Raw genomic sequence first — 26,547 nt, 5'->3', positions numbered from 1 at the left:
GCATGAATCAGCATTCCTGAATAAGTGGGCTGACCAGCAGATAAGGAGCAGGGAGTGAAACTTACGAGGTAACGTCCACAAGCCCTTGCGAGCGAATCCTCGTACTGCTCGTCGGTGATCAAGACCGGTCTAGCTGTAGAAGCGGGAGGTAGCTTGGCGTGCCTCGTAGACGACGAAGGCTTCGAGGTCGCAGCCGGAGTTGGAGGGACGGGTACCGCAAAGACCTGAAGAGGCAGGAGGGGGATTGTCAGTTCTGGCCATCTACGTTTCGACAGAGCGTGTTTGAGAGTTGACTTACGGCAACGAGCGTATGGTCCTGCTCCATCTGGTAAATACAAGTGACCCGCTTCTTGGAATGGATGATCTGGAAAGTGTTCTCTTCTGGTTCAGGGAACGACTGATCCTCGATCATGCTATCGTGTCGAAAAGGTTCGCGCAGTGTTAGCTCCAGACAGGTATACGGAAAGCTGAACGAGAGGCTCACTTCATGAACCCCATCAAACCTTTAGCCAACCCCATCTGCTTGAGTACGACGTTCCACTCCGTCTCCCCTCTACTGTTGCGCAATCCGGTACCATCGGCAAAGAGGACCTGGGATACCTCGTCATAGTCTTCCTTGTCGACGAGAGACAGCCGATCTAACGAGTCCGTGTCTGCGTGTTTCAGTGTCGGATTGAAGACGATCAGGTCTGTCAATGTGGGTTCCGGCATCGTCATGGCCAAACTGTTGGTTTCCGCTGACATAACGAGCAGCATGATAGACCCTTGTCTTGTGAATATGACCAGGTCTTCGAGCTCTCAAGAACGACGACCGACAAGAACTGATCATGGGAGCCTGACATGTTTTTCTTTGATTGCGACCATTCTCATGAACGCCGGGGCCGAGGGAAGGGGGAGGTACAGCTCACAATCATCTGCATCATCATCATCAAGCTGTCACAGAAAGTGCTGAATAGCTCTCATCACCACAGCACAAGCCTCCAACCGAACCTTTGGACACCGCCGCCTACCATGCCCCGATCCAACCTCGCATTCTACCTTCACGGCCTCCTCGCCATCCCGCCCTTTTTCAACTTTTTCGCCCTCTCCTTTAACCCGGACCGACTCGCTCGCTCGCAGACCGGTCACATCCTCCGCAATTATGCCTTTTTGCTCCTGTCCACGTCCGTCGTCACCTTTGTCCACCTCGCCAACCAGACACTAGGGGTCGAACAGAGGGTAAAGGACGGCAGGATGGCCTTGGCCTTGTCGATCTATCACGTAGCTCCGATCTGGAGGGCGATCGCGAGGATTACGGGTGGAGAGGCCGTCTGGACGAAAGAGATGGGCGGGCCTGGGGTGCATCTCGGAACGCATCTGGTCGTCATGGCCGTCTTGCTCAAAAAGGGGTTGATGATGGATTAGACCACGAGCAAGAGGGATCAAAGGATGCCATCGTTATTCGTAAATATATACCTTGCACGTCTCGTAAAAAAGAGCAATCTCAAGAACTCATATCCGATCCTCTATCAATCTCGAACCCAGACCACCGGAATCCTCTATCAACTCGTCTCCCCAGCCTTCAACCGATCCATCAGATCATCCACGTCCTTGTAGAAGCTCTCGTTCCTAATCCCTCCAGGAGGCCTCTTGTCGTCCGCCCCGGTCTTTCCATTCTCAGGCTGCCCTTGTTCATGTCCACCTATACCTGATTGATTTCCCTCTTCCTCCTTGGGCGGATGATAAGTCCCGGTCCATCGATGAGACTTTTCCGCCAAGAAGGCTCTGAAACTGCGATACCGTCAAACCGAGGTGTCAGCCGGATCTGACCGAATTCACCGGAAAAGACCAGACGCTGCAGACTCACTCCCAGATCTCCTTTTCGAGCTTGCCCACGTCCCACCTCCAGACATAGACCCAGCCCAAGACTTCTGCGAACCCTTCTTCCCCCTCTTGCAGCCCCTTCTTAGCGCGCTCGACCGTCACGTCAGGTTTCACGAGGTCGTCCACCGGACCCGTGCCCAAGCCGAACATGGTCGACGTCTGGATGGGCGGGCCGAGGGTGATGATTTGTGGTCGAACGGGGAGGTTGTCAAAGTACGGACTGGGGCGCGCGGTGTCGTTGTGGTTGATCATGTCGCCATTGCCTGGTGGCATTCCGTTGGGACTGAGCACGGGCGGGGTCTCCTCGACGAACAACAAGGTGTCCGATCCGGGAGTCAGGATGGCGGGGGAGACGAAGGGAGAGGGAGTACCCCCGGAACCTCTGATTCGTACTCGGGCGTATTTCTGCCCGTGGGGCGGCTCGTTGTCAGCACAAGCCGAGATAGTACATGGTCGAGAGCGAATATTCGACTCACATCCCCCTCGAATGCATCCAGGGCGAGCACGTCCACTTTGGTCAGACCTCGTACGAAAGTCCCTCTGACACAAGCTTCATCGTCGTCTAATCGTCTGAGATAGAACAGGATAACATAATCTTAGTCCGACGGCATTCGGGAACACAGAGGACCGGGCGCAGACACGTCGACTCGCCTCTTCAACAGCTTGCTCGATTCCGAGACGGGTAGGATGGCCGGATAGTCGTGACCCCTCACGCAATGCCTGACGTAGCCCTGTAATCGTCGCGAGGTCGGATTCCAGATTCGTTTTTGGCGATCGCACAGATTGGGAAGATATCAGCTAGGAAAGGAAGTCGAGCTCAGAATAACCCAGAGGCACTGACGAGCAGGATGGCGTCCTGGAATTCGAGCTCGGGGTCTTGATGCCCCAACACCCGGGTCAGGATCAACGGGTGCATGAGGGTCCCGTAAAAGAAGACTGAGGAGGCCCGATGGAAAGCGCAACGAACATGGTAAGCCAAAGGAGAAGAAGGTGCGGAGACGACGAAGCATGGGGAGAAAGAGGACTCACAATCGTAACGCATCTCGTCCGCATGATCGGCTTGTCGTCTGGCCTTTACGAAATCGCTCTGCCCCGCCTCTTGCCCCGTCTCGACAGTCTCACCTCCGTCGCTATCACCCCCTCGATCTTGCGCCATCCCGATCTCTCTCAACCTCTTTTGATCTTCACCGTCCATCGAGCTCTGGGAAAGCACGGAGAGCCTGTTCTTCAGCTTGTCGACCTCGGCGTTCCAGGTGCCGCGTTGGGTTGGAGAGGTCATGGTTCCGTCGACGATCCGAGAGGTGATTCCGCTAGGGTTCCAAGATGTCGACCTTATATACAGGGGCAAGCTGATATCTTATCTGACGTTCTTGGTAGCTTGGAGAAGCTCCAGCTCCAGACGATCCCTTTGACCAACAACCAGGTCGACGTAGGATCGTAGGATCCACCCATGTCACCTCCCCCCTCCGTCATAATCTGCTTCCGGCGCATCCTTTGCGCATGTCTTCGTCACCGATCAGGTCGGAAGCTATCCTCTCCTGGCCCGGTGGCCGAGGTCAAAGGATGGGGCGGAAGCAAGGGCGAAAGGAGGTCGATGACCGAGGTTTGAAACAAAAGAACAGAAGGGAAAGGGGGGGGGGTAGATGGAAGTTTCGATGGGGGGATTGATGGCATTTGATAGAGTTTCGCGATCTTGCTCCTTCGTCGCGATGAAGTGACAGCGGTGAATGACGTGGGCGGTATGAGCTCGAGTGTCAAACGATCAGATGGTCCCCTGCGCAAAGATCAGGCAACAGAGATAAGGGGCCGCTTCTCTCTTGCACCTCTGTGATCTGTGACGAGACAACACGGCTAGAGGGATGAAACGCGGGAAGCAAAACTATGCTACGGTACACGCGGCGCATTTCGCCGAGAGCGAGTTGCGATGATGCGATCTGATCGGAATGTCTGATCGTGTTTGATGCAGCTGCGATGCTGTGTTCTTGTTGTTGATCGTTCGACCTCTGTTGCCACGACAAGTGCCTTACCGGCACAGATGAACATGACCTCGTGTCTATATCGACATCGACATCGACGTAAAGTCCACGGTGGTTGATTCTCTTCGACAGATCGCAAAGCCTGTCACCGGTGGCACACCTTCTAACACACCCGTCCTTCCATCATCAACTCGTCGACTCTCGCTATCCAGCCGAGAGAAACCTCGTCCCATCACTATCGCGACCATGAATTCGGACCCATCCCCGACCCCATCCCATAACTATGCTGGGATAGGAACTCCAGCCTACACCACCCAGCTTCCCCGTCGTCTCCCACCTCATCCTTCCGGTTTACCTATCTCCCCTGGAGGTCGGACGATCCATAGCCAGACTTATGTGCCCAAAGGTACGATCGCTCATCAAGGGTTTCTCGATCTATTGTCCTACGTTCCTGGGAACGGGCAGTTTGACCTGCATTCCCAGAACCATCCCCAATACCAGGCTCAAACGCCAGCTAGAAGGGATACGAGGTGGGATTGGGAGTATGATGAGCAAGGTCGCCAGGTCAATGTTCGGGGTGATGATGTCGGTCGAGCTGTGGAGACGGTCGGAAGGAGGTACGAGGATATGCCTCCCGCCGCGTACCCAAGGGATCCTCCAACTCGAGCCCAAGCACAACCTCGAGCTCGGATGGATCCTCCCGCGGGTCCCCGTCGTCAACCGTCCGAAGCCACTCAGATGCTTCGAGCCTTGTCTCAACAGCCTCAACCTCTGGTAGCTACCGGAGGAGCCGGAGGAGGGGATGCGGCAGGAGGCGGGCCAGGTCTGTATTCGTATGCCAGCGCCAGCGTGAACGGCTTGAGGAATATGGTCCTCGACCCTGTCGTCGGGACTCTGGGGTACATCGGGTCTACATTAAGGAGTCGGGTCGGGCCGGCTTTCGATGATGATCAAGATTACAGTCAAGAAGTGGACGGTCGAGGCAAAGATTTGCCTGGATTACCTGGGACTGCAGCTGGACGTGCGGTCGACGGGGTCCCGTTGCCGACCAACAAGATCCCCAGGAAACCCGTTCAAGGCGTCAACACGGCCGAAGGAGGTCAGACACAGCCTATGGTTCCTATCGCCACGGACGGACCCAACCGGATCCAACGAACTGTTCGTATCCTTCACCCGCCTACTGCGGCTTATGCTCAGCCTTTGGCAAAGGGCGGAGAAGGAATGGGTATCGGGACTTGGAAGCCGAGAGGACAGATCGGGACCATCTTGCTCAAGACCCAAAGAGGTCCTCGGGGTTTGGGAGGTCAGGGTGGGGGGAGCAGGTTCTTTGATACGGCCAAAGCTGGCGCCGCAGGTAAAGGAACGAGTGCTGGCGCAGGTAATGGTGCAACCGGAGGTAGGATAGGGGCTGCGGCAGGAGGTACGAGGCCAGGCGGACTGGACAAACGGATGATCAGTTGGCCCTTAGATTTCCGGTCAGTCTTTCGTCAACGCGACAGCTGTTACCATATCAGCTGAAATGATTTCGTCGTGTGGCTATCAGACACGTCGCACACGCCGAAACGGAGGAAGAAGCCCTGTTCATGCTCATGCGATGGGGAATGGATGGGATGGGCAAGGTGGCCGGTACGTTTCGGTTCTTGCGTCCACCTCGGTCCGTGAAAGCCTCTTACTGATTCTAGTTGACCATCTGATGGTTGTAGATCCCATATGGGCTCAGGCGATCAAAGATCTCGTCAAGCAAAGGGCGGCCGATCAGCAGGCCAGGGCGATAGCTCAGAGCATGATCAATCGCGAACGTGGCTTGGCGGTGTAAGTGAAGAGGCATCATACGAACAGATTGGGGCGACAAAATGATCTTAAATATCTTACCTCTTGTTTTGTCAGAGCTACGCCTTTCCAAACTCTGAGGGTTATCAACGGTATGCCCTCGTCGATCTACTCCGAGGCGACCAACGAGACCCTGCGACCTCCTCCGGCGCACATTTCCACACCAGGTATCCAATTTTCGAGCCCAGGTCTTTCGCCAGGTACGCCTACCGGCAAATCTCCCTTGTCCAAGGCGACTCCTACCAAGGCTAGCGGTACGCACAATCCATTCGAAAGGGCCTTTATGGCTCCGACCGAAGAGGAAAAGGACATCATGGCCAACGATCGAGAGATCGTCATCCGACCCACCTTGCCGCTGAGGATCAAGAGCAAGAGACCGCCACTCTTGACAGCCAATACCAAACTCCAAGATCTGGTCGATGAGGAGCAGAAACGGCGCCTGCCTCAGGTCGTCAATCCGGAAGACATCGATGGCTTGCCGTTCCCCAGCGTGACAGGCAAAGAGGAGACGGTGACGGGAGGCAACAGTCCCACAATGCGTGCGGTCGCCCTGACTGGATCCACCCTTGATAGGGAGATGGGCGAGGGCTTGCAAGAAGTGTTCGCCACAATGCCCTCGCGCTTGGTGACGCCATCGTTGCCCACGTTGGAAAAGGCCACCTCGGTCGCAATCTACTTCGAAACGCTCTACCACGCTTTACTGAAACCTCCCAAGTCGCTTGACGCGGCCCATCCAAACAACTACATCTTGAACCGTCGTCGACGAGAATTGGCGCTGGAGCAAGAGATGCAAAAGCGAAACTGCTCCGAGCAGGAGAAGACCGTACTCCGTGCCCGCTGGAGGGAAGAAGAGACGCAGGCCTTGCGCGAGAAGCGGAAGAAGGTTGGCACACTCAGTTTCGCCAAGCTCAAGGTTATCGGACATGGAGCCTTTGGTGTGGTCAGTCTTGTCAAGGAGAAGGAGACCGGCAAGTTGTTCGCCATGAAGGAACTTCGCAAGGCCGATATGCTTCGGAAAGGGCAAGAGGGACATGTCCGGGCGGAGAAGGATTTGTTGGCTGCCGCCGCCAACTCTAGCGCGGGCGCGCAGTGGATCGTCAAATTGCATTACAGTTTCCAGGACGTTGATCGATTATACCTGGTTCTCACTTATGAAGGGGGTGGTGATCTGCTGAACCTGCTGGTTGAGCGCGATACGTTCGAGGAAGACTTTACTCGATTCTACATTGCCGAGATGATCCTTGCCATTGAGGCGACTCACAAGCTCGGGTTCATCCATCGGGATATCAAACCCGATAACTTTTTATTCTCCAAGGAAGGACACCTGAGGATCTCAGACTTTGGCTTGGCAAACGACTTGCACTGGGCTCATGACACTTACTACTACGATCAACAACGACGAGCCTTGCTCAAGAAACACGGTATCGATCTGGAAGAACCGTCCAAGATGAAACTCAAGACGATGAAACGCCGAGAGGTCGAGGCTATCATGGGTAAAGACTGGTTGAACCAGGGTCAAGGCATGTTGACGTGGCGGGACGGAAAGCGTCGCAAGCTGGCAATGAGTGTTTGCGGGTGAGTTGCGCTTGTGATTTTCGTGGTCACGTCTCCCAGGCTAATATTCGCTGCAGGACGAATTCATACATGGCGCCTGGTAAGTGATGTGGTATTTGCCTCACGGTATCCAGGTCTGACCCTGTTTCATAGAGGTAATTCGTGGTCTAGGTTACGGATTCACTTGCGACTGGTGGAGTCTAGGGTGTATCGGTGAGCACGTCTTTAGCCTATGCAACTCGATAAACAGGCCCTGATTATCCCTATTCAGCCTTCGAGTGTCTTTACGGGTTCCCTCCCTTCGTTTCGGGATCTCGACATCAGACTCGGCAGAAAATGTGAGAATTGTCGAGCTGTCTTGCCAGTACCGCATCGAGATTGATATTGTTCCCACTAGCCTGAACTGGCGCGAATCACTCCGCTTCCCGACGAAGCCAAGATTGAGCAAGGCTTGTACAGACTTCCTGGCCAGCCTACTGTGCGAGCCGGAAGATAGACTGGGTAGCATGGCAACCGCCTCGACCAATCGGCCCAATAGTATCATGACGGCCGAAAGGAGTAACCCTTGGTCCAAGAGTATAGGAGGACGGAATGGACCTCGAAGCGGACTAGGTGACGATGGGGCGGGCGATATCAAGGCGCATTCCTGGTTCCGTGGCATCGATTGGGACAGTACGTATTGAGTAACTGGATTCCACCGATCGGGACTTGCTTGAGACTGTCACTCTACCCATCTTCAGATATTCACTTGCAAGAGGCTCCTTACCAGCCCAACCTGATCGACCCTGCGGACACGCGTCACTTCGACGATGACATTCCAAATGAAGTAGGTTGCCGAGGTCGTATTTGTGCTTGCAGAAGTTAACATGTTTGCTTCCATCGTCAGCCCCTAGCACCCCCAGGTGGAGCTCCCGCCCATGCTACCAAGGACCCCATGCTTGCCGACCGGAAGCACGGGGCTCATATCCTGGATATCAGAAAGCAGTGAGCGTATGATCATATAACGACGGGCTTGTATGTGGAGCTGACGATCTTGTCTGCAGGATGGCTTTCGCTGGCTGGACTTACAAGGGGCATAAACAGGATATGGAAGAGTCAGTCCCGATAGGGGCGATCTGGTTCTCATATTCACCCTATAACTGATTATTCGCATCGCAGGCGCTTCGAAGCGATGAATCAGGAGCGCTTGGACGTGGATGAGGTTCTGGAAGATCAACGTCCGTCTCGACTTACAGGGACTATCGGAAGGAATAGGGCGCTGTCACTGTAGAAGGGTAGCAATTTGGCATTTCTTATAGGACATTCTTACAGGACGAGTTTGAGCTTTCATAATGATCCATGTAGCCAGCGTATTGACGATACTGTAGACTGCAGCGATGTATACACGATGTCAGCTGACAGCTAATCTGCTTATTCCATGGATTCTCGAAGTCAAGTTGGCGAGGTATGGAAATAGGAGGCGGAAGGGTCCATTCATGTATGCATAATGTCATCGTTATGTTCGTTAGATACAGTACTCGCCAGCTGCCATGCGATCTTCATCGCCTCTCCCATTCGTTCGCGGTCAATTGCTACTTGGCGTACTGGAAACGAGGAGCAAGATCATAGTAAGTAGAGAACCAGAGCTGCCAAAGCGTCGAAGGCACATGTAGACTTACGCGGTTGATATATTCCTTGACGGTCTTGTCAAAGCTGGGTCGGTCGTTCCTGTATTGGTCCGCCTGCGAGATGATCGACGAGAATCAGTCAGACGAGAGGGGAAGTTGTCTCGTACAGTACGAGGCACGTACGATCGAGGTGACCAGCGGATCGTCAGGATTAGGGTGACCCAGGAGCTCGTACATGGCGTCCAGTACTATACGTTGGGAAAAAATTGTTCAGCCAGGCTGTAGCAGTCGCTGGCCTCGCTTGAGCCGGCTTACCGCTGACGATCTTGGTAGCTGGTTTCCAGTTTTCAGTCTTCAGAACACCGATACAGATGCTGATAGGAAGTGGAAATGTCAGTGATCGTGTCGAGCATTCCGTCAGAGAGATGCAGCAGGCTTACTTGCCGTCCGAGTCGATGTTCGGGTGGTACATCTTGGTAGTGAACTTGAGCTATTCGAGCGACGAGACGGTGAGCTGGCTTATCTTCAGTACGGGGGTTCGAGGCTATACCAAAACTCACCACGGGCGGCTTGAAGGGGTAGTCGTTGGTAAAGTCTACGGTCATACCGTACGTCCCGGCTTGATAAGGCGTTCCGTGCTACCAAGGTCAACGGCTCATAGCTCAGTATCTCGCTCGCATAGCTTAAAGACGGAGCCGCTGGAACTGACAGGTCCGTCCAGCTTGACATCCCAGTGTGTCACGTTGGATTCATCGACCTCGACCTTGATGTGCTTGTTGGGCGACTTGCGAATGTCGCCTAATTCCTGTTGTAGCCATACACACGGTATTCGGAATGTCAGCAGCTCGTCTCGAATGCGCAAAGTGATGACGAGAGCTCACCTTTTGAACACGTCGCACTGCTGTTCCAGACATTCCGTATGTGATACTTCTCAAGGTTAGACGACGCTGGTGCTCCGACAAAGCTTGAAAGGACTGTATGAAGCTCAGATGTGAATGTGAATGTTGTAAATGTCGGAATGCAGACCCTCGAAGATGACGAGGATCGCTCAAGGTCGCCCGTTTTGCTTCCGCACGGATCGGCGAATATCACAGTAATTGTGGTCATCGTTACATCATTGGGTTATGATTAAGAGCAAGGCTAGAAGACTGAGTTCTGGCTCGAAGATACATACGACCACCTTGTCGTCGATCGCGTTGACATTCGGGCGGGTTACCTTGCTATGTATACAGGTCGGGGTTCGTAGCCAACCGGTTCTTAGTGGGCCAGGCGCCTGATTCAATAGCTCATTGTATCTACGCCTCTCCCTGCCCTGCCAGCCCACCAAAGTACGCCGTGATGGCCTTCAACTTGCCATCCGCTCCCTTCTTTCCTACGCTCCGCCGCTTGTTCTTGCCAGCAGCCTTGAGCGGATCCTCCTTGGACCAGCCCATCCATTCCTCTTCCACCTCGACCCATTCTTTCCCACCGACGGTAAGATCGTTCTCGTCCAACGGCGTCTCATCCGCCCATTCAGAGATCTCGTGGGCATCGCTATTTCGCGGAAGGTAGAATGCGATGTTCGGGGTCATCTTACGGGAGAGGTCGTACAGTTCCTTGGCCGGGAGTGGAAGGAGGGTGGACAGGGGGAAGGCCGGGAGATGGTTCGGGATCGCGAACGAAGCGTCTGGGTCCGGGTCCGCCGTGGTATCTGTCGCTTCCAGGTACTCCGTTCCACCTGATAGCCGCGCATAGTCTAGTGATCAGCTGGAGCTTGGATACAATTCTTCAGCATACCGAGAACTCACCCCAAGGCGGACTGAGAAAGACGACATCCACCTCCTCTCCTAACCCTACGACTGCCTCCATCTCCCCCCTCTCTTCCCTCTGCCTCTGTTTCCGTCTCGCCCACGCTTCCACAAACTCGACATAATCTGCACATATGAACTCTATCCGATCTGCCACCCCATACTGCATCGCGTTATGCCTTGCGATCCTCAATCTGTCCATCGAAGTGTCGATGGCAATCACCCTCTCACACGTCCAAGCGAACGCGATGAGGTTGCCGCCTACGCCGGCGAATCCGTCGAGCACTGTGTCGCAGCGACATCGATCCGCTATGTGGTTGGCAATCTTCTCAGGAGTGACGCTGTACCATCCTGTATGGTCCAGCAAGATCGGGTGGGAAGAGTACCGCGTAAAGAGAGTTCTACGCTGATGAAAGTCTGCGAATGGTCGTGGAAGGACGGTTGCCGATAGTTAGCACGACTTCAAGATGTATCGGTTGAGGAAAGAGCGCCGGACTGACACTTTTTGATATCCTCTGGCATCTCCTCTTCCCAGTTCTCTACCGTATACCGCTTGACGAGCTCGGGACATTCCCAAGACTTTTTGATCATCGCGCCGTTGAATCCTTCTGTGAATCCTGTGCTACTCGTAGGCAAGGCCGAGGCGTCGTCGGTGGTGGTCTTGCGACGTTTCGAAGCGGGTTCTGAGGGCGTATAGAGCGAAATTTGAGTTCGGCAGCTCTCGGCAAATCGCCCTTCGTCCATGGCTAACTAACCTTCCATATCATGTGATGCTCGAGACCTCTGGCCCGCCGTTGATGGCCCTGGTCCTGCATCTGCACTTGGTTCATGTCCGCTGGGAGGCTGCGTCGGGATGGTCTCTGCTTGAGTTCGTTTGGCTTCCGAGACCTGCTTGTACAAGAGTTGCCGGACGTCGGGTGACAGACCCGCTAGCATGGAAGGTCCTTTGGGCATTTCGAAAAAGCGACTGCTGCTACGGCTATCGATATGATATCAGCGATCGTTTGAAGGCAAGTGGTGTAGTTTCACGAGCAATTGAGCTACCACGCTGACTAGATTGCATCTCGCATCTCGAGACATTTCTTATCAAGAAATCAAATAATAAACATCACAGAGACCCATCGTGTGTATCATATTGGCGAATTGGCGGAGATCCTATGATCCAGCCAGGTCTCATAGCCTGCAATCATGCATATAGACTGCGGTCTGCTCGTCCTTCAACCTCTACTTGCGCCTACTTGCTCGTCCATTACAGTGACTGTCGCTCCCCTCAGCAACCGATTAGTTGTAGTTATAGAAGGACTGCTAATGTGATAGTTATCATTTGTATGACGTGTCATTTGTGCCCCCGCGACCGGATCCACGTCACGAAGGTCGTGGCCTGTCCATCAAGGTCCAAGTCGATCCCATCACTACGCCCATCTCCTCAATCCCTTCCCCAACCGTCGTGTTCTCACCAACCAAATACCACATACCATGCCTTACATCCCGACCGAGACGATCGTCTCTGCCGCCATCCTCGCCGCCCTGATTGCGGGTTGGCGATACGTCCAACAGAACCCTCAACAACAAGAGGCCATCCCGGCAGCCATCAAAAAGACCGCCAACGCCGTACTCCCCGGTGGGAAGGGCCTGTTCGAGGACGAGTTGACGGGAGAGTCGGCGTCTGGGTCTGGAAAAAAGAGCAAGGCTGGTTCGAAAAAGTCGGCTAGCAAGAAGAAGAAGAATGGAGCAGCTGCTGCAGGGGATGTTTCAGGAAAGGAGGATGGCGCCAGTAGCTCTCGGGTAGAGCCAGAGCCAGAGGTCGAGGCGAAGGCGTCTGCCCCTGTGCCTACACATTCAAAGGCTGCCAAGGAGAAGCCTAAGACCTTGGCCGAGAAGAAGGTCAAGAAGGCTCCCAAGACCGAGGTTGACGAGTGAGTTTTGTCCGATAGTCTTGCTGTGTCCTTTGGGGATACATACCAATCTATATTCCACCCATTCTCTTTTCTAGCATGCTCCCGGAGGACCAAAAGCAACCTCAGATCGCCAGGGTCATGAAGATCGTTCCCGAACAGAGCACCTCCACCCCGTCCGCTCCTACCCCTGCCCCTGCTCCCGCTCAGGAAGAGCCTGCCGCGGCGACCCAGGCCGTCAACGAGGACTTTGGGTACGAGGATGAGGATGCCGAGTTGGATGAGAGCGAGGAGGATGACGGCTGGGAGGTTCCCAAGAAGTTTGTCGGGAGCGGGAATGCCAACGGAGGGAGCTTTGCTGCTATCGCTGGGAGTTCGAGGGGTGAGCACATACACCATCAACACAGTGAAATTCTCGGCAGGGCTGTTTGTGCTTAGTCATTGCGTACTGTGTATCCATAGCTCCCTCGGCACCTTCGTTGAACAGGTTCTCCCTGTTGACCAGCTCCAACCCCAACTTCCCTCAATCCCCTTCTACCCGTCGGACGACCTCGTCCCAACGACCTTCCTCTTCCGCAGCTGACAACTCGGCACCTACCAAAGTTCAGCGCAAGAACGCCAACAAGCGGGAAGCCCAAAAGTTGCAAAAGGAACAGGAAGAAAAGGAACGCTTGGACAGGCTGAAGAGTTACCGGGCAGAGGCGGCCAAGGAGCGAGCGGGAGCGGGAGGAAAGAGGGACGCTTTGGGCAAGCCGGTGGAGAATTGGGGGAGGTGAGCGCTCGAGCACTTTGATTATTCTTTCTGCTCGGAGAGCGCACGGGTGGACAAGCTGCGGTTCGACAGAGACCGCGAAGGAGGGAGTAGGGGATGAGAAACAGATAGGAGCGATGTAGATGAGCAGTCGACGAGCGAGGCAGATATCATACGCCTAGACATGAATACAATTTGATTCAGCTCCAGATGTTGATTTCTTTCATTTGCCCTGTTCTTCGCTGCGTGACCTATACTCTGGCCCTATTTCTTCTCACATTGCAGCCAAACACCCTCCCACCTCACGCCGTATCCGCCGCCTCTACCGATCACGCTGGACACCGTAACGAGTACCATCTTTAACTTCTTTTTCGCCCTCATGGTACCGGTTGCCGTTCAGTCCGGTCTGCGGCTGTTCTTTCTCTTTCGTGAAGAATCTCCTACGTCTCGGTCAATTTACTTCTGGGCTCGTGTTTATTCGGATGTAGGATTCTTCATAGGTAAGACACGAGCTCTTCTCGTTCTGCGCCATGTTACTCATCTCGTCGATCGCTTTCAGGTATTGCGAGATACCTCGGCAGGTGTTACAATAATCAGCAAAAAGTTTTTGGGAAGAAAGAGAAGGTCGTCTGGGAGGACCAAATTGTGGTAGTGACAGGGGGTGAGCGCACCCGTGCCTAAATAGCCATCTGACCGCTGGAGCTGATCACCGATATCGTGTTCGTAGGTGCTTCTGGCGTGGGCGCTTTGTTGGTAAGAACGCTCGCCTCGCTTGGAGCGACTGTAATCGTGCTCGACATCAACCAGTGCGAGGACGAGAATGGTGCGCAACATCCGATGGACAAGTTGTTCGTATGTGTCGCCCCACAACTGACTCTTGGAAAGGGATCTGGACTGGGTAGAAAACGTTTGGTCATACGTTTGCGACGTATCGAATTACGATGCGGTGATGGATATTGCGCAGAAGATACGAGACGAGGTCAGTATTGGTGAAGATGACAAGCTCACATTCTTGGCTAAACCTGCGATTTCAGGTCGGAAGCCCTACTATGCTGGTCAACAACGCCGGGGTCGTTTCGGGAAAGTTGATTCTCGATCTGGAGGCGCGAGATGTCGAACGGTGAGACCTTGATCCTCCCCATCATCTGCCCTCCTGTAGCGTATACTGACGAGACCTGCACATCTTGAGTACATTCGGGGTCAACGTCTTGTCCCATTTCTGGACGATCAAAGCGTTCTTACCGGGCATGCTGGAGAATGGAAAGGGGCATATAGTAACCGTAGCCAGCGTGCTAGGGTTGGCAGGGTCAGCGCAGATGAGTGAGCGATGTTCGGAACTATCTCGCTGCCACATCGACGTGGCTGAAACCTCTTACTCTTACCATCGCAGTCGACTATTGCGCTTCTAAGGCCGCATTGATTACCATGCATGACGCTTTACGTTTTGAGCTCAACAACCGATACAAAGCTCCACAAATCCGGACCACTCTGCTCTTGCCCGGACACATCCGTACCCCACTCTTCGATAAGATTCAGTTCCCTCGATCCTTGTTCTTCCGGTTCATGGCGCCTTCTCTAGAACCGGGACAAGTCGTCCAGAAGATCGTGCGCGCCTTAGCAGCGCAGGAGAGTAGGGTGGTTCGAATGCCATTCTATACTCACTCTGCGAGGCTACTCAACTTGGGAAGCGGCTTAACGCCAGGTTGGATCCGGGATTTCTTGCAATGGGTAAGCACTTGAACAAATGGCCAAGCCAATATGAAGACACAACCTGATCTATCAACCGAGAATATAGATGAGCCAGGCTGATTTCGCCATGGAACGATATCACGCGAAGTGATGTGCTCATGGTATGGTGTCTCTGAAAGACTATAGGTCAGTGCGGCGCCTCTTCCTCATTGGGCAGACTTCGCTGCCACCGTTAGTTGCGTACTTATGGATCGTACGATTGGCAAAAAACAACCTCCTGTAACAGATCGTCCCTGCTTAGTATTCGATTGCGTTCGTCATCGTGCTCGGAAGCAGAAAAGGACCCGAAGATGACTGAGGGGTTCCGAGGTTTCGTGTTTTGTTACGGTGTAAAGCTATATCCATGCGAATCTCTGTATATGCATTCAATAATCACCTCGCATAGGAGCCAGAGATCTCTCATCTAGGATACTGGTTCTCGTTCACTTGAAAAATGGCGGACATCACGCCGCTGCGGGTGGGTTTCGTACATCCTGATCTCGGTATCGGTAGGCCTGCCTTTTACCGGACTCGTTCCGCCATGCGCACTCTGCTTACTTGGGATCACTCATTTCTACCTGCTCTTAGGTGGAGCCGAGAAGCTCATTGTCGATGCTGCAGTCTCCCTGCAAGACCGAGGACACGAGGTTGTCATCTTCACCTCGAGACACGATCCGAAGCGATGTTTCGAAGAGACGAGAAACGGTTCGTTAGGCAAACTATCTAAACGGCGTTGTTTCAAGAGCTAATTCTTGCTACTTTAGGTACCCTCAAAGTCCACGTTCTTGGGGATAGCATTGTGCCCCGTACAATTCTCAACTCGCTACACATCGTCTGCGCGAGCTTGCGTCAGATCCACCTCTCTCTCCTTCTACTGGCGTCCATCTACCTACCTTTCCGGATTCCTTTCATCTCACCACTATCTCCTCTGGAGTCCTTCGACGTCTTCATTGTGGATCAGTTGTCCGTATGCGTGCCGATTCTTCGGTGGTTCGGTCAGACGAGAGTCGTTTTCTACTGTCATTTTCCCGACAAGCTGTTGGCAGGCGGAAGAGAGGTCGAGGTCGATAATGTCGGGAGGAGCGATATGAATCCTAGGGAAGCGAAGAAGAAGGAGTCCAAGAAGGCTCCGGGATTGTTGAAGCGGCTGTATCGTCTCCCGTTCGATAAGATGGAGGAAGCAACGACCGGTAAGAGCATTCGCTCTCTTCACGCACTTGAAAGTCTAGCTGATCCTCGGTTGCACCTATGAAACCTCAGGCGAATCGGATATCGTGCTGGCCAACTCTTCCTTCACCGCGAGGGTGTACGATCGAGCGTTCCCTACCTTGAAACAGAAGCCTCGAGTCGTCTACCCTTGCATCAAGGTGGAACAATACGTCGGTCTGGATCCTGCTGAGACAAACAACGATAAGAACGTGCAGATGATCCGATCGTGAGCCGCGTTGATTTGAATGCCTTGAGAAGAACAGTCCTGAAGGCTGATGTTGATAACGTTCGTTAGGGACAAGGCGACTTTTGTCTCGCTCAATCGGTTCGAGGCCAAGAAGAATATAGAGCTAGCGTTGGAAGCGTTCAGCTTGGTCAAGAAAGATCGCCCAAACGGCTCAATGCGTCTGGTAGTAGCAGGTATGTCGATATCGCGCACAACCACTCCGGACAACAGCACTGACGTTCCTTTTGTCATCACTATACAGGAGGATACGACAAAGCCCTGAAAGACAACATCGACACGTACGCCCGGCTGACGAAGTTCTGCGATGACTCTGGATTGCGATACGTGACGATCCGACCTGAAGATGGCGATTCAACTCCGACGTCGACCGAGGTGAACAAAGCCGAGGTCGTGTTCCTGCTGAACTTTACGGACGGACAAAGAGCCTCTCTTCTCACGGCGGATTCCTCAATCGCGCTCCTCTACACACCGGAGAATGAACACTTTGGCATCGTGCCGGTCGAAGCGATGGCTTGCGGTCTTCCGGTCCTAGGCGTGAACAGTGGTGGACCTACCGAGACGGTCGTGGACACGGATGCTGAGCTTTCAGGCGAAGGAGCGACCGGGTTGTTGAGGCGACCAGAGGCAGATCAATGGGCCAGGGCAATGTCAACCTTGTTTGACCTCTCGCCTGACGACCGAGCACGAATCGCTCGAGCTGGCAAAGAGAGGGTCCGGAAGAACTTTTCTTCGGAGAAATTAGGAGAAGAGATGGAGTTGGCTTGTTACGAAGCGGTGTCGAGAGGGACGGTTGGGTTGGAGGAACAATGTCTCCTTCTCGTCGGTGCGCTGGGCCTCGCCTGGATCATGGCAGCCATCGCAGTGTTGTTCAGCCAGATCCCGGCGTCTTACTTTCAATAGACTCGCGATGGATGACTGAATGGCTTGAAGGCACAGAGATCCCGACATGAAACATTCGAGTTCTAGCATCTGGATCGTCAAGGTCCGATGCCTGAAGATGCTCGTTGGCCTCGATCGCGAAAGTGAGATGGACCTGGTTCGGGAGCAGAGTTTTGCCCGGGACGCGAGACAATTCAGGGACGTGATTGAAGCCACTTTCCACTTTGGGTCGAACGAAAGAAATTCTAGGGTGGTGACATTTTTCTTAGCGTGGTGATTTTTCTCTACGGTGGTGATCAAAGTGTGGGGTAATAGGTGGAAACAAGAATGTCGTTCGGCGCCAATTCTCTCGCGATATTTTCCCACGCGTAAAGACAATTGTATAAAAAAACATGAAACACGACGAGAGTACAAGTTGTAAAAATATTAAAAGAGGCTAGTTGTTAGCCGCTCGAGCCTTTCCCTTGCCTTTCTTCCCCGCGTTCTTGACCTCGTCGATTAGCTCCGTCAAGATTCGAGTCGTCTCCTCGTCTTGACCTTCGTGAGGCTGAGCGACCCCTTCGACCGCGACCATCGCTTCAGTGTTACCGTGGCAAACACCGTCGCGAAGAATCTCGAGACCGTGAGCGGCGGCGGAGTTCCTTTCGACGACGAGCTGCTTGCGGCCCAAGGCGAAGTCCCGAAGAACTTTGGCGACGGAGAGCACCGCTGGCGAATCCTCGTCGATGTCCTTGTCCCAGTCGAAGGTGGCGCCCGCGGCCTCGTTGCAGGTCTTCCCGAGAGACTTGCATCTGCCGCAGGCAGAGAACGCCGAAGAAGAGACGAGGGGAACAGTCGAGCGGCAAATATCGAGCGTCCCGTACTTGACGCAGAGCGCGAGAGGGTTGGCGTCGATGGCGGCCGGGGAAGCGTTGGCGGGGAGAACATACTGGCGAGCGTCGTCGTTCTGGAACTGGTAGGCGGGGAGGGGGACGGTCGCCGACGAATATTTGGCCTTGCAATGGCCGCAGGCGATGCGCCAGCCGCCACGCCATCGTTGCTGCGAAGTTTAGCGGCGGAGAATATTGTCAGCCAAAAAACGACGTCAAAACAAACAAGAATACTCACGAGCCAACCGTTCACCGCCTGTTCGTCCATCCCGCCCGTTCGACTCGGCGCCATCAACTCGATAAAGTCCGCCGGGGGGACCGCAGGGAGCCACTTGCGCTCCTCTTCTTTGATCAACGCCTTGTGGACTGTTGGCGACGAACGATAAATCAGTGAGATATCGAGAGAAATTTGACGCCGGAATTTGAACTGACGCTCGGCGTCGAAGTTGATGGCGGCGAGCTTCGCACCGCTTGGAGGGACGATAAAGGCGCCCGTGGTGGCCCGAATGGCCTTCCAGTCGTCGCCGATTTTCGCCGCCGGGAACTGACCTCGCTCGTCGGCCTCGGCAGCTCGCCACTTGTCTTGAGCGGCGCAAATTTTCCTCCACCAGTCGTTGACCGTACCGCAACGAGGGTTGAAGATCTTGAGGGCCGGCTCATCGAGGTCCTCGACCAGCTCGATGATCTGGTCGACGTCGAAGTTCACGGGGAGGAGTTCGTCGGCCTCAGTCGGGGCATCGCTGACGTGGGCAAAAATCGAGCAAAATTTAGCGACGGAAAAATTCGCGGAAAACTTGACGTCGAAACTTACAGCGCATCCTCTTCTTCGGTAGGCACCCTCTTGGTGAGGGCATAGGGGACGGGGGGGGCGGCAGCGGCGGCGACGGCGTTGGCGGCAGCGTTCGGGCTACGACGTCAAAGTTCGTCAGATATGCTACGCTGGAGAGAACCGAGTCGAGACTGAACTTACTTGGCGGGCATGTTGTTGTTGTTGTTGTTGTTGTTGCTGTTGTTGTTGAGGCGAGGGGGAACTTCGAGAGCTATTTGACGGCGTAGACTATTGACTGAGTAGTTTGAGAGAGAGAGAGGTAGAGAGTAAGTATCGAGGGGGGGGGGGGAAATCAAGAATCGATCTGGTATATATGCTTCTCGAGAATGTTAGCTGACGCTTGACGTCGTGGTGAAATCGGAGAACAAAAGAATCGACGTCAAGAATCGTTTGTTCATTCGCCTCGTCATGACGACATCGATAGGGGTTCATTTGCCTACTCATGACGTCGCTGCTGTTGTCGACGCCATTGTTCAAACAAAGATATACCACTTGGCTCGTCGCCAAAAGTACCTGAACGACGATCGACTTGAAACATCGTCAGCAATTTGACGGCGGATACAAATTGGCGCTGTACTTACGCTAGAACAAAGAATAGAATATACTACGCAGCCGAGAATGATCAGCGATGTGACGTCAAAGAATAGTACAACAGGAACAATGAAGCTTCGCGAGGCCATGTTTCACCAAAGGGGTCCTTTGGCGCTATTGTTGTACTGCGATTGGTAATAGCCGTTTTGGGAAGCAGGGGCGACTCCAGGGAAACTTGACGATGAAGGTGTGGCGTTGGAAAACATCGAGGGAAATCCTCCGTAGTTGAAGTTCCCCGACTGTAGCACTGGAGCAGAACGGTCGAAGGGCCCTCGAGACATAGGTGTGATATGGGGAGGCGGTACCTGAGAACTAGAAGGGTGCATCTGCAAGGACGGCGCCATAAAACCTGGGAGAGTTGACGGAGGAGGTAATCGCTGGGAATTTGGCGGCGGCAAAGATACCTGAGAACCTTGGGCACGGAGAATGTCCGTCGCCTGCGAGTCCGCATAGTAGGGACACTTGGACATCGTATGGCCAGGTATCTTGCAATGTTTGCAGGGCTTTGCAGCCTTCGCAGCCTTTTTGGCGGCAGTTTCCGCCGCTTTCATTCGACGTTTGACTGTTTCATGGCGCGTCTCGAGGCGATTTGTCGCCGTCAAGTTGACCACGATATCTTCCGCCGGCCCAAGATTCCGCCTGATCTCCTGAACACTACGTTCCTTCTGCAATCTCTTTTCCTTTTGCCTGACTAACTGAGGGCGGTTGAGAGGTTCCTGAATAATTCGAGCGGCGGGATCGGTCTCTCGAATCATTCCGGCGCCATCGACCAGGTAATCGTTCTGGGGAACCATACCTGCATCGGCCTGCAGGGTAGGCAGGGCGATGAGCTCTTCGGCCTCATAGTGGTCATAATAGCTTCCCGTCGCCATCGTTCGCTCGGCATATTCCGTCGCCAATTGTTTCGCTTCAACTTGTAATTGTTTCTGCGATCGCAGGTGCCAAAACGGATGAATTGTGGCGGGATCCACAAGAGGGTGGAGACTTCCCGGGGCCAACAATTTAGCGAAATCATGCTGGCAAAGCAGACCTTGCGTGTGCTTCATAGATCCGCTACAGCGTTCGAGGGGTGTTCCAAGAGCACTAGCAGCTTGTTGCAGCCGAAATGCTCCGTCGCGCATCATCCTGAGACCTCTCACGGCGATTACACTCTTGAGCTATTGTTGAAAGACAGGAAGTTAGTTTGACTTGTAGCGGCGGAGACTTTCTTTCGAACTTCACCGGTTGAAAACATGGTGGGGAGTCAATATCTCGAAAGATAGCGTCGTTTGCATGCTCCTTGAATATATTGCGATGAGTTCCTCGCATATGAATTATTGAAGCATGTACGGCGGTAAACATATCTGCTGTTCCTCCGTTGATAGAATTCTTTAGAGCGCGATGGAAAGATTCTCCCCGCGACGTTGTAGTTGCACCGAAATTTAGCGTCGTTTGCAATCGGTGGGTGAGAAAGAAGTCCCCTTGCTCATGTTGCGTCAACACATAGGCCCAAGCCGACCGTGTTTTGGGATTGCGAAGGAATTCCTCGCTACACGCCGCTCGGATACGATCGTAGGACTCCTTTGTCTTAGCAGTTCGAAGGATATCTGCCGAGTGTTTCAATCGCTCGAAATCCTCCTCCGGCACCTTTTGCTTGTAGTTCGCGTTCAAATTCTCTGACAGATGCCAGGTGCAGAGCTGCTGCTTCCACTCTGGGTAGACAATCGTCAGGGCGTCTCGTAGAGCGGCGCATTGATCCGTCAATACTACTCCCGTCGGCAAATTTCCACAAACATTTGCCAGCGACTGTAATCCCCAGACATATTCCTCCTTAGTTTCCCCTTCCAGAAAACAGAGCGCCACAGTGAAGGATTTATTCGTCGGAGACATGCTGACGATATGCATCAGCGGCATTTGGTACTTGTTGCTTTTATAAGTACAGTCGATGAAAAAAACGTAGCCGTAATATTTCGCCAGAATAATGGCCATGGGAGTAGTCCAGAAGAAACTTTGAAGCTCCTCGTTCTGGTTGGCTCGATAGCGGTGGGGGATCCCTTTCCTCTGCATCTCCCGAATTATGGCGTCGACAGGAGTCCGTCCTTGCAGAGCGACGCCTTTTATCTCAGCTTTGAGATTGTATATCTCTTTTGGAGAAACATAGCTAGTCCTCCCTTCTGCGGCAGCCTTCTGCGTCAACATTTCCACGATTGCTGGCGCCGTAGCATTTGCCGCGAGAGCGCTCACAGCCACAGCACGCTCGTCGTCAGTCAAACGACGGTGCTGATGAAAGCAGTAGGCCGAGCCCGTCATAGGGTGGTTGTGCTGCAAGTTTCGCTCGTAAAGTTTCCACAGCATGTTTGTCTTCTTGGATCTGGCGGCGTAACATTTCCACAGGCAATTGGTCCTCTTAGATTTGACGTTTGAGTCTTTCCTCATGCGACCTGCCGTGGCTATATATCGGTGGCTATCTTTATGTTCGCCTTCTTGAGAGCAGACAAAGTATACATTGTTGGCTCTAGATCCTTGTTTGCGGACAGCAAACCCTTCTTCTTTGGCCACGGCCTGTATCGCAGTAAAAATGGCGTCGGAGTTGTCATATCCAGGGTGATCAAAAATGCGTTGTAGGGGGTGGGGAGCTTCAGTAGCAGGTTGGCGGCGGATTAAATCGACGGTATTGAGAATTTCAGGGGATGGCGATGTAGAACTTCGCTCGGAGGATTCAGAGGAACTATAGGTCGACATTATGGCAGGCCAACAGCAGGTATTGGTAACGGGAAAGATTCTGACTATACAATGGGAGGGTGCTTGGCGTAGGGTTGATGTGTACGTTATCTCAGCGGCGGAGGATTTCGAGCGAATGATATCTTTGATATTATTTCCACCTGTTACCCCACAATATGTCACCACCGTAGAGAAAAATCACCACGCTAAGAAAAATGTCACCACCCTAGAATTTCTTTCGAACGAGGCAGGACGAAGAGGAAGGACGCGTCGAACTGAGTTTCCATCGCCGATCCCCCTGAGTCGCTTCCCTCCCGGCGAAGCGAGATCGGAGGACTGATGGGCAATCGGGAACAATGGAAGATCCTCCAGTCCTCTCGGACCCATCGCGAAAAGGCAAGCCACCCGGTCCATGTCCTGCACAATCCATCAGTTCGCACACGGACCGCTTTCATTCTTATACCTTCGGAGACGAACACCCTTCCCTCCAGGATGTTGTTGTGAACGAGCGCGTCTTTCCTCTCGTCGACCGACGTACAAATACTAATCCACAAGCAAATCAGTTCGATCCACCACTCCACATTAGTGAGTTTGAAACCTTGCATCCATCAATCCCTCGACGTCCGTGACGGTCCAACTCACCCACTATCTTTATTAGACCTAGTAATTCTTCAAGTGCTGTGCACGTCCCATACCTCACAACCTCACATTCTCTCAATCCGGAGCTGTTCTCCTCAAACCTCACTGCTCCACCCAGCCAATCTCACTCACTCGCCAACCGCAACCCCCACCACAACCACCCAATCAACCTAAACCACCAAACCCGAAATCCAATTCACCCCACCCAACCACACAAACGATCAACCGATAATCACACAATGTCTTCCCGAACCATGTCATTCATCCTCTTCGCCTTTGTCGCCCTCCTGGCCATCTTTGCTCCCATTGCCCAGGCCGCCTCGGTCCGCCTTACATCGGGTCCCCTGGTAGCTTGTCGATTCGCCAAGCTCAGGTTCGAGGACGTTCAAGCACCCGTGACCGTCACCATCACCGACAGCGTCTCCGGCACTTCCGAGGAGATGAGCTTGAGGAGCGGGAGCGGCGTCGGTTGGTTCGTGAGTATACAATCCCCATTCGCTGTCTTTATCGACAACAGGTGCTCATTCTGGAATTCCATCTTCACAGGTCGAGCTTGCCCCCGGTTCGAACGTCACCATTTCTATCAAGGATGACCTCGACCAGACCGCCGCATTAGTCAACCAGTTCGTTGTCAAGGGCGATGACGACAGCTGTTACTCTTCGGAGGAGGCTTTGGTCATGCAGTCATGAGAATAGGTCCAAGTCAGACTTTTTAGGTGAGCACCTTGCCCTGTGTTGCTTCAGTCGGACCACGTCATACGAGTGCTAACATGCAACGCGTCTCGTTCTGATAGTCTCAATCTAAGGCTCAAGATAGATGCGTACGATCGCGGCGAAGGAGGAGAGTCATCGTAATTATGTATCCAAACTTCGCGTCGGTGACCGTACTGTGTACTTTTGGGATATTACCCTTGTATTATATTATTGGGGTTTCTTGTCTGTCCAACTGCCTCGAAGCTCAAGCTCCATAATCGTCCATCTTGGTTCAGCACGGGTGTGCTCGTCACTCTGCCGTCTTCTTCCAGCTTTGAAAGATGAGCCAGGATGGATTGCTCGGCCGCAAGCACGGCTCGTTCGGGCAGATCTGGGTAAATCGACTCCACAAGTTTTGCAGCCGTCGATCCTTGTTGATTTCGCTCGAGGCTCTGGATAATCTGTGCATCCCGTTGTAGGCGATGATCGATGTACTCGGTGATCTTGGTTGCAACTGCTTCAGGCGTCTCGATATGAGGACCGTGACCGGGATAGAGCACTTTGGCGCCTTGGCTCTGTAGTTGATGCAGCGAGTGCATGTCTGCCCATGTTGAGCGTGTTCAGACAGGTCCTTTCATGACCGGAGAGGACCAGGAGGGACTCACAGCTGCCCATGTCATTAATGACGGTGGATCCGGTTCTATAGTGATACTCACCTCTTCATCAGGTCTATCGAAACCCCACTCCATTAAACAGAGAAGAGCTTACCCTAAGATCGTATCACCAACGAATAGCTCCCCAGTCTCCTCCAGCAACAAAGAGATCGAATCCGAAGTATGCCCTGGCGTATGTAAAACCCGAAGCCTCTTCAATCCGTGCGATTCTATCGCTCCAATGAGGTCCCCCGCTTCCAGCCAATTGATAACCACATCGGTCCGACTATGTGCCCTCACCGACGCTTCTAGATCTTCGTCGCTGACTACAGAGCGACTCGGCCGCAATGAGCCGGGATTCGGGGTTTTGAATTTGTGTACCTTTGGCTGTGGAGCACCTGAGGATCGGATACTTGCAAGGACGGATTCTAACCCTCCAACGTGGTCTATATGGTGGTGTGTAAGGACTATGTGTCTGATAATGCCCCCCGTCGTCCTGAGATGTTCGGACAAGAGCCTGATGAAAGCAGGAGCGCTAGGTGAGGGAGATCCTGTATCAACAAGAGTGATATCGGGCCCAGCGCCGTGTGATAGAAGGTAACAGTTGGTCCCCGACAAGGTCATAGTCCCCGGATTCTGTTCGAAAGCGTGAGTGAGCGATTCCTCTGAGATTTAGGTGTAGAACATACCTGGGCGAGTATCCGTACCACTCGGCTTGACAGCTGACGAAGTACTCGTCAATAAGTCGGCTTGACTCAAGGAGGTGGCGGAACCCACCCTTGATACATCAGGCAGATTCTGCATGACCTTCCTTCTAGTTCAAGGCACTCGTTATAGCCCGAGGATGGTTGATAAGATCGCTCGTTGGCATAGACATACGCAAATTCGCAGATACAACGATGACATTAAAACGTAAATGACAATCCTGGGTCCGGGACGTCATCCCAGACGGACGCGGAAGTAAATAGGTGCCCGGCGATTGTGTTGGTCCTGGCGAAGAAACCTCGAAACTTCTTAATCTTCCGGTGAACATTGAGTGAAGCTAGTTCTACAGCACGGGGCCTTATGTCATTGCCATCATGATTTTCGCGGTCTATTCCGTCCAATGATGGGGTGTATGAGCAAAGTCTATCGCTTTTCTTCACAGGCCGACTAACTCTCTTGTCCATGAATCGGCGTCGATCATCTGGATCGTCGAGGTTTTCCAGCTAGACGATCGATTCGTTTCAGCAAGACACCGAAATGGGGTCCCTTGCTAGTTTTTGCTCACCTTCTCCCGGTAGGTATCATATAAGTCATCAAATTCCCTCTGTATTGCTTGCATCTGCTTCTGCTGTCTGGATTCTAATTTGGAGCAGGTTGACTTCGCGTTCGAGATGTCGTCTCAACAGGTTCTGCGGCTCACCGGTCTTCTTTAACACCTTGCGACCTTCCTCTAAGACAGCCTTCTTCTTGCCGAGTGATTTTTGTAGTTGTTCTCGAACAGTTTTGATCTGATCCTGTGAGAATATCAAGGATAAGACTCGATGTATCTCGTCTCCTTGAACGCGTTGCTTACATCGATTTCGGAAGACGTTTGCTCGAAAGCATTGATGAACCCCGAGAGATCCTGTATCTCCACTCCGATTGCCTTCTCATACATGTCTCTTTGACGACTGAGAACAAACCAAAATAAGCCCGCAATTCTCTCCCCGCCGGCCATGAGCTTGACTTGCGTCATATTCAACTGCGTATCCTTGGCGAATTTGATGTACAGCTTCTGAACAGACTTGCAGAGTGGGTTGAGGTTTTCGGTGATCTCTTGAATCTGATGTTCTTGAGCAGCGGTCAAGGCGATATTGCGTTGAGAGATCTGTTCATGTCTGTGGTGTCGCCAGAACCTCTTATTAACAGTGCCCGCACCCGAAGGGAAGGTCGAAGGTCTAACTCACACTTCTTGAGGGGTCTTCATTGGTCTGAGGAAGTGAATTTCCGTTAGGTCTTCTGCCTCCAAGGTCTTCTCCGGATCTATATCAGATTGAGAAGCTGACATATCGCAACCTGATCATCAGCCTGCTGCCCGCATCGTGAGCCGGTATCATTTACAAGATTTACCATCGAGGTACTCTGGGTCGCGCACCTGCTGAAATGCTTGGACATGACCCTCATTGCTATCGTCTTTGCAGCTCATCTGTTCCTTCTTAGATGCATCGCGCTTGTCTTTCCCGAAGGAGGCCGGTCCGTAGCGTTCGGTAATCCTGCTCGGCC

General features: G+C 53.1%; 10 protein-coding genes across 10 annotated transcripts; 5 read left to right on the top strand and 5 right to left on the bottom strand.

The window, feature by feature from the left end:
- The first annotated feature begins 935 nt into the window (after window positions 1-935).
- On the top strand, window positions 936-1,561 carry HD553DRAFT_7966 (uncharacterized protein). The gene has a single exon (XM_046184493.1). It carries the CDS (start codon window positions 1,012-1,014, stop codon window positions 1,402-1,404), a length of 393 nt encoding a protein of 130 aa, XP_046040166.1. The 5' UTR covers window positions 936-1,011; the 3' UTR covers window positions 1,405-1,561.
- Window positions 1,473-3,298, bottom strand: HD553DRAFT_7961 (uncharacterized protein). Its single transcript, XM_046184492.1, has 6 exons — window positions 2,893-3,298; window positions 2,705-2,799; window positions 2,515-2,594; window positions 2,340-2,433; window positions 1,847-2,268; window positions 1,473-1,770 (listed from the first exon to the last, which is right to left on the bottom strand). Exons 1-6 carry the CDS (start codon window positions 3,140-3,142, stop codon window positions 1,542-1,544), a joined length of 1,170 nt encoding a protein of 389 aa, XP_046040165.1. The 5' UTR covers window positions 3,143-3,298; the 3' UTR covers window positions 1,473-1,541.
- A 787-nt stretch (window positions 3,299-4,085) lies between these two features.
- Window positions 4,086-8,655, top strand: HD553DRAFT_290788 (kinase-like protein; the record flags this gene model as incomplete). Its single annotated transcript, XM_046178354.1, has 15 exons — window positions 4,086-4,303; window positions 4,361-4,545; window positions 5,272-5,314; window positions 5,383-5,465; window positions 5,543-5,638; window positions 5,729-5,836; window positions 6,191-7,244; window positions 7,301-7,323; window positions 7,377-7,436; window positions 7,495-7,561; window positions 7,621-7,895; window positions 7,964-8,049; window positions 8,110-8,207; window positions 8,267-8,317; window positions 8,382-8,655. The coding sequence occupies 15 exons, from the start codon at window positions 4,086-4,088 to the stop codon at window positions 8,491-8,493; spliced, it is 2,559 nt and encodes an 852-aa protein (XP_046040164.1). The 3' UTR covers window positions 8,494-8,655.
- HD553DRAFT_290784 (ubiquitin-conjugating enzyme/RWD-like protein) lies at window positions 8,656-9,798 on the bottom strand. Its single transcript, XM_046178353.1, has 8 exons — window positions 9,712-9,798; window positions 9,540-9,635; window positions 9,391-9,468; window positions 9,271-9,320; window positions 9,146-9,204; window positions 9,014-9,078; window positions 8,882-8,944; window positions 8,656-8,806 (listed from the first exon to the last, which is right to left on the bottom strand). Exons 1-8 carry the CDS (start codon window positions 9,742-9,744, stop codon window positions 8,795-8,797), a joined length of 456 nt encoding a protein of 151 aa, XP_046040163.1. The 5' UTR covers window positions 9,745-9,798; the 3' UTR covers window positions 8,656-8,794.
- Window positions 9,799-10,131: 333 nt separating this feature from the next.
- Window positions 10,132-11,220, bottom strand: HD553DRAFT_254827 (Tgs1 protein; the record flags this gene model as incomplete). Its single annotated transcript, XM_046177345.1, has 4 exons — window positions 10,132-10,207; window positions 10,256-10,547; window positions 10,618-11,034; window positions 11,118-11,220. Coding segments are annotated over 4 exons (888 nt in total), but the record flags the coding sequence as incomplete, so codon positions are not given.
- A 758-nt stretch (window positions 11,221-11,978) lies between these two features.
- Window positions 11,979-15,248, top strand: HD553DRAFT_302654 (uncharacterized protein). Its single transcript, XM_046178775.1, has 11 exons — window positions 11,979-12,533; window positions 12,611-12,894; window positions 12,975-13,284; window positions 13,549-13,763; window positions 13,823-13,924; window positions 13,991-14,086; window positions 14,166-14,242; window positions 14,298-14,383; window positions 14,453-14,583; window positions 14,654-14,991; window positions 15,059-15,248. Exons 1-11 carry the CDS (start codon window positions 12,094-12,096, stop codon window positions 15,101-15,103), a joined length of 2,124 nt encoding a protein of 707 aa, XP_046040161.1. The 5' UTR covers window positions 11,979-12,093; the 3' UTR covers window positions 15,104-15,248.
- A 147-nt stretch (window positions 15,249-15,395) lies between these two features.
- Window positions 15,396-17,718, top strand: HD553DRAFT_347007 (putative glycolipid mannosyltransferase). Its single transcript, XM_046183266.1, has 6 exons — window positions 15,396-15,500; window positions 15,580-15,696; window positions 15,756-16,181; window positions 16,252-16,426; window positions 16,496-16,620; window positions 16,689-17,718. The coding sequence occupies exons 1-6, from the start codon at window positions 15,446-15,448 to the stop codon at window positions 17,345-17,347; spliced, it is 1,557 nt and encodes a 518-aa protein (XP_046040160.1). The 5' UTR covers window positions 15,396-15,445; the 3' UTR covers window positions 17,348-17,718.
- Window positions 17,719-17,762: 44 nt separating this feature from the next.
- HD553DRAFT_321191 (uncharacterized protein) lies at window positions 17,763-20,085 on the bottom strand (the record flags this gene model as incomplete). The annotated part of the gene is made up of 8 exons (XM_046181218.1): window positions 17,763-18,365; window positions 18,434-18,561; window positions 18,628-18,935; window positions 19,007-19,102; window positions 19,166-19,235; window positions 19,363-19,537; window positions 19,606-19,690; window positions 19,712-20,085. 8 exons carry the CDS (start codon window positions 20,083-20,085, stop codon window positions 17,763-17,765), a joined length of 1,839 nt encoding a protein of 612 aa, XP_046040159.1.
- Window positions 20,086-23,086: 3,001 nt separating this feature from the next.
- HD553DRAFT_7779 (uncharacterized protein) lies at window positions 23,087-23,983 on the top strand. Its single transcript, XM_046184486.1, has 3 exons — window positions 23,087-23,430; window positions 23,501-23,670; window positions 23,749-23,983. The coding sequence occupies exons 1-2, from the start codon at window positions 23,194-23,196 to the stop codon at window positions 23,642-23,644; spliced, it is 381 nt and encodes a 126-aa protein (XP_046040158.1). The 5' UTR covers window positions 23,087-23,193; the 3' UTR covers window positions 23,645-23,670; window positions 23,749-23,983.
- Window positions 23,728-25,212, bottom strand: HD553DRAFT_7719 (beta-lactamase-like protein 2). Its single transcript, XM_046184480.1, has 5 exons — window positions 25,078-25,212; window positions 24,990-25,022; window positions 24,416-24,936; window positions 24,313-24,347; window positions 23,728-24,248 (listed from the first exon to the last, which is right to left on the bottom strand). The coding sequence occupies exons 1-5, from the start codon at window positions 25,102-25,104 to the stop codon at window positions 23,860-23,862; spliced, it is 1,005 nt and encodes a 334-aa protein (XP_046040157.1). The 5' UTR covers window positions 25,105-25,212; the 3' UTR covers window positions 23,728-23,859.
- Between the last annotated feature and the right edge of the window lie 1,335 nt (window positions 25,213-26,547).

Source organism: Filobasidium floriforme (genome assembly GCF_021052385.1).
Source record: "Filobasidium floriforme strain CBS 6241 chromosome Unknown HD553scaffold_1, whole genome shotgun sequence".
NCBI classification, from domain to species: domain Eukaryota; kingdom Fungi; phylum Basidiomycota; class Tremellomycetes; order Filobasidiales; family Filobasidiaceae; genus Filobasidium; species Filobasidium floriforme.
This window is presented reverse-complemented; position numbering and strand designations above follow the sequence as displayed.

Excerpts from the sequence above, each read along its gene's own strand:
- HD553DRAFT_7966 (XM_046184493.1), top strand. The coding sequence starts at position 1,012 with ATGCCCCGATCCAACCTCGCATTCTACCTTCACGGCCTCCTCGCCATC.
- HD553DRAFT_7961 (XM_046184492.1), bottom strand. The coding sequence starts at position 3,142 with ATGACCTCTCCAACCCAACGCGGCACCTGGAACGCCGAGGTCGACAAG. Across the intron at positions 2,269-2,339 it reads TGGATGCATTCGAGGGGGAT|AAATACGCCCGAGTACGAAT; the intron begins GTGAGTCGAATA and ends CCCCACGGGCAG. Across the intron at positions 1,771-1,846 it reads CTCGAAAAGGAGATCTGGGA|TTTCAGAGCCTTCTTGGCGG; the intron begins GTGAGTCTGCAG and ends ACGGTATCGCAG.
- HD553DRAFT_290784 (XM_046178353.1), bottom strand. The coding sequence starts at position 9,744 with ATGTCTGGAACAGCAGTGCGACGTGTTCAAAAG. Across the intron at positions 9,636-9,711 it reads CAGTGCGACGTGTTCAAAAG|GAATTAGGCGACATTCGCAA; the intron begins GTGAGCTCTCGT and ends TGGCTACAACAG. Across the intron at positions 9,469-9,539 it reads ATGTCAAGCTGGACGGACCT|CACGGAACGCCTTATCAAGC; the intron begins GTCAGTTCCAGC and ends TGACCTTGGTAG.
- HD553DRAFT_302654 (XM_046178775.1), top strand. The coding sequence starts at position 12,094 with ATGCCTTACATCCCGACCGAGACGATCGTCTCTGCCGCCATCCTCGCC. Across the intron at positions 12,895-12,974 it reads TATCGCTGGGAGTTCGAGGG|CTCCCTCGGCACCTTCGTTG; the intron begins GTGAGCACATAC and ends GTGTATCCATAG. Across the intron at positions 14,384-14,452 it reads GAGGCGCGAGATGTCGAACG|TACATTCGGGGTCAACGTCT; the intron begins GTGAGACCTTGA and ends GCACATCTTGAG.
- HD553DRAFT_347007 (XM_046183266.1), top strand. The coding sequence starts at position 15,446 with ATGGCGGACATCACGCCGCTGCGGGTGGGTTTCGTACATCCTGATCTC. Across the intron at positions 15,501-15,579 it reads ACATCCTGATCTCGGTATCG|GTGGAGCCGAGAAGCTCATT; the intron begins GTAGGCCTGCCT and ends ACCTGCTCTTAG. Across the intron at positions 16,182-16,251 it reads GATGGAGGAAGCAACGACCG|GCGAATCGGATATCGTGCTG; the intron begins GTAAGAGCATTC and ends ATGAAACCTCAG.
- HD553DRAFT_7779 (XM_046184486.1), top strand. The coding sequence starts at position 23,194 with ATGTCTTCCCGAACCATGTCATTCATCCTCTTCGCCTTTGTCGCCCTC. Across the intron at positions 23,431-23,500 it reads GGAGCGGCGTCGGTTGGTTC|GTCGAGCTTGCCCCCGGTTC; the intron begins GTGAGTATACAA and ends CCATCTTCACAG.
- HD553DRAFT_7719 (XM_046184480.1), bottom strand. The coding sequence starts at position 25,104 with ATGCAGAATCTGCCTGATGTATCAAGG. Across the intron at positions 24,348-24,415 it reads GTTGGTGATACGATCTTAGG|AACCGGATCCACCGTCATTA; the intron begins GTAAGCTCTTCT and ends GTATCACTATAG. Across the intron at positions 24,249-24,312 it reads CATTAATGACATGGGCAGCT|ACATGCACTCGCTGCATCAA; the intron begins GTGAGTCCCTCC and ends CAACATGGGCAG.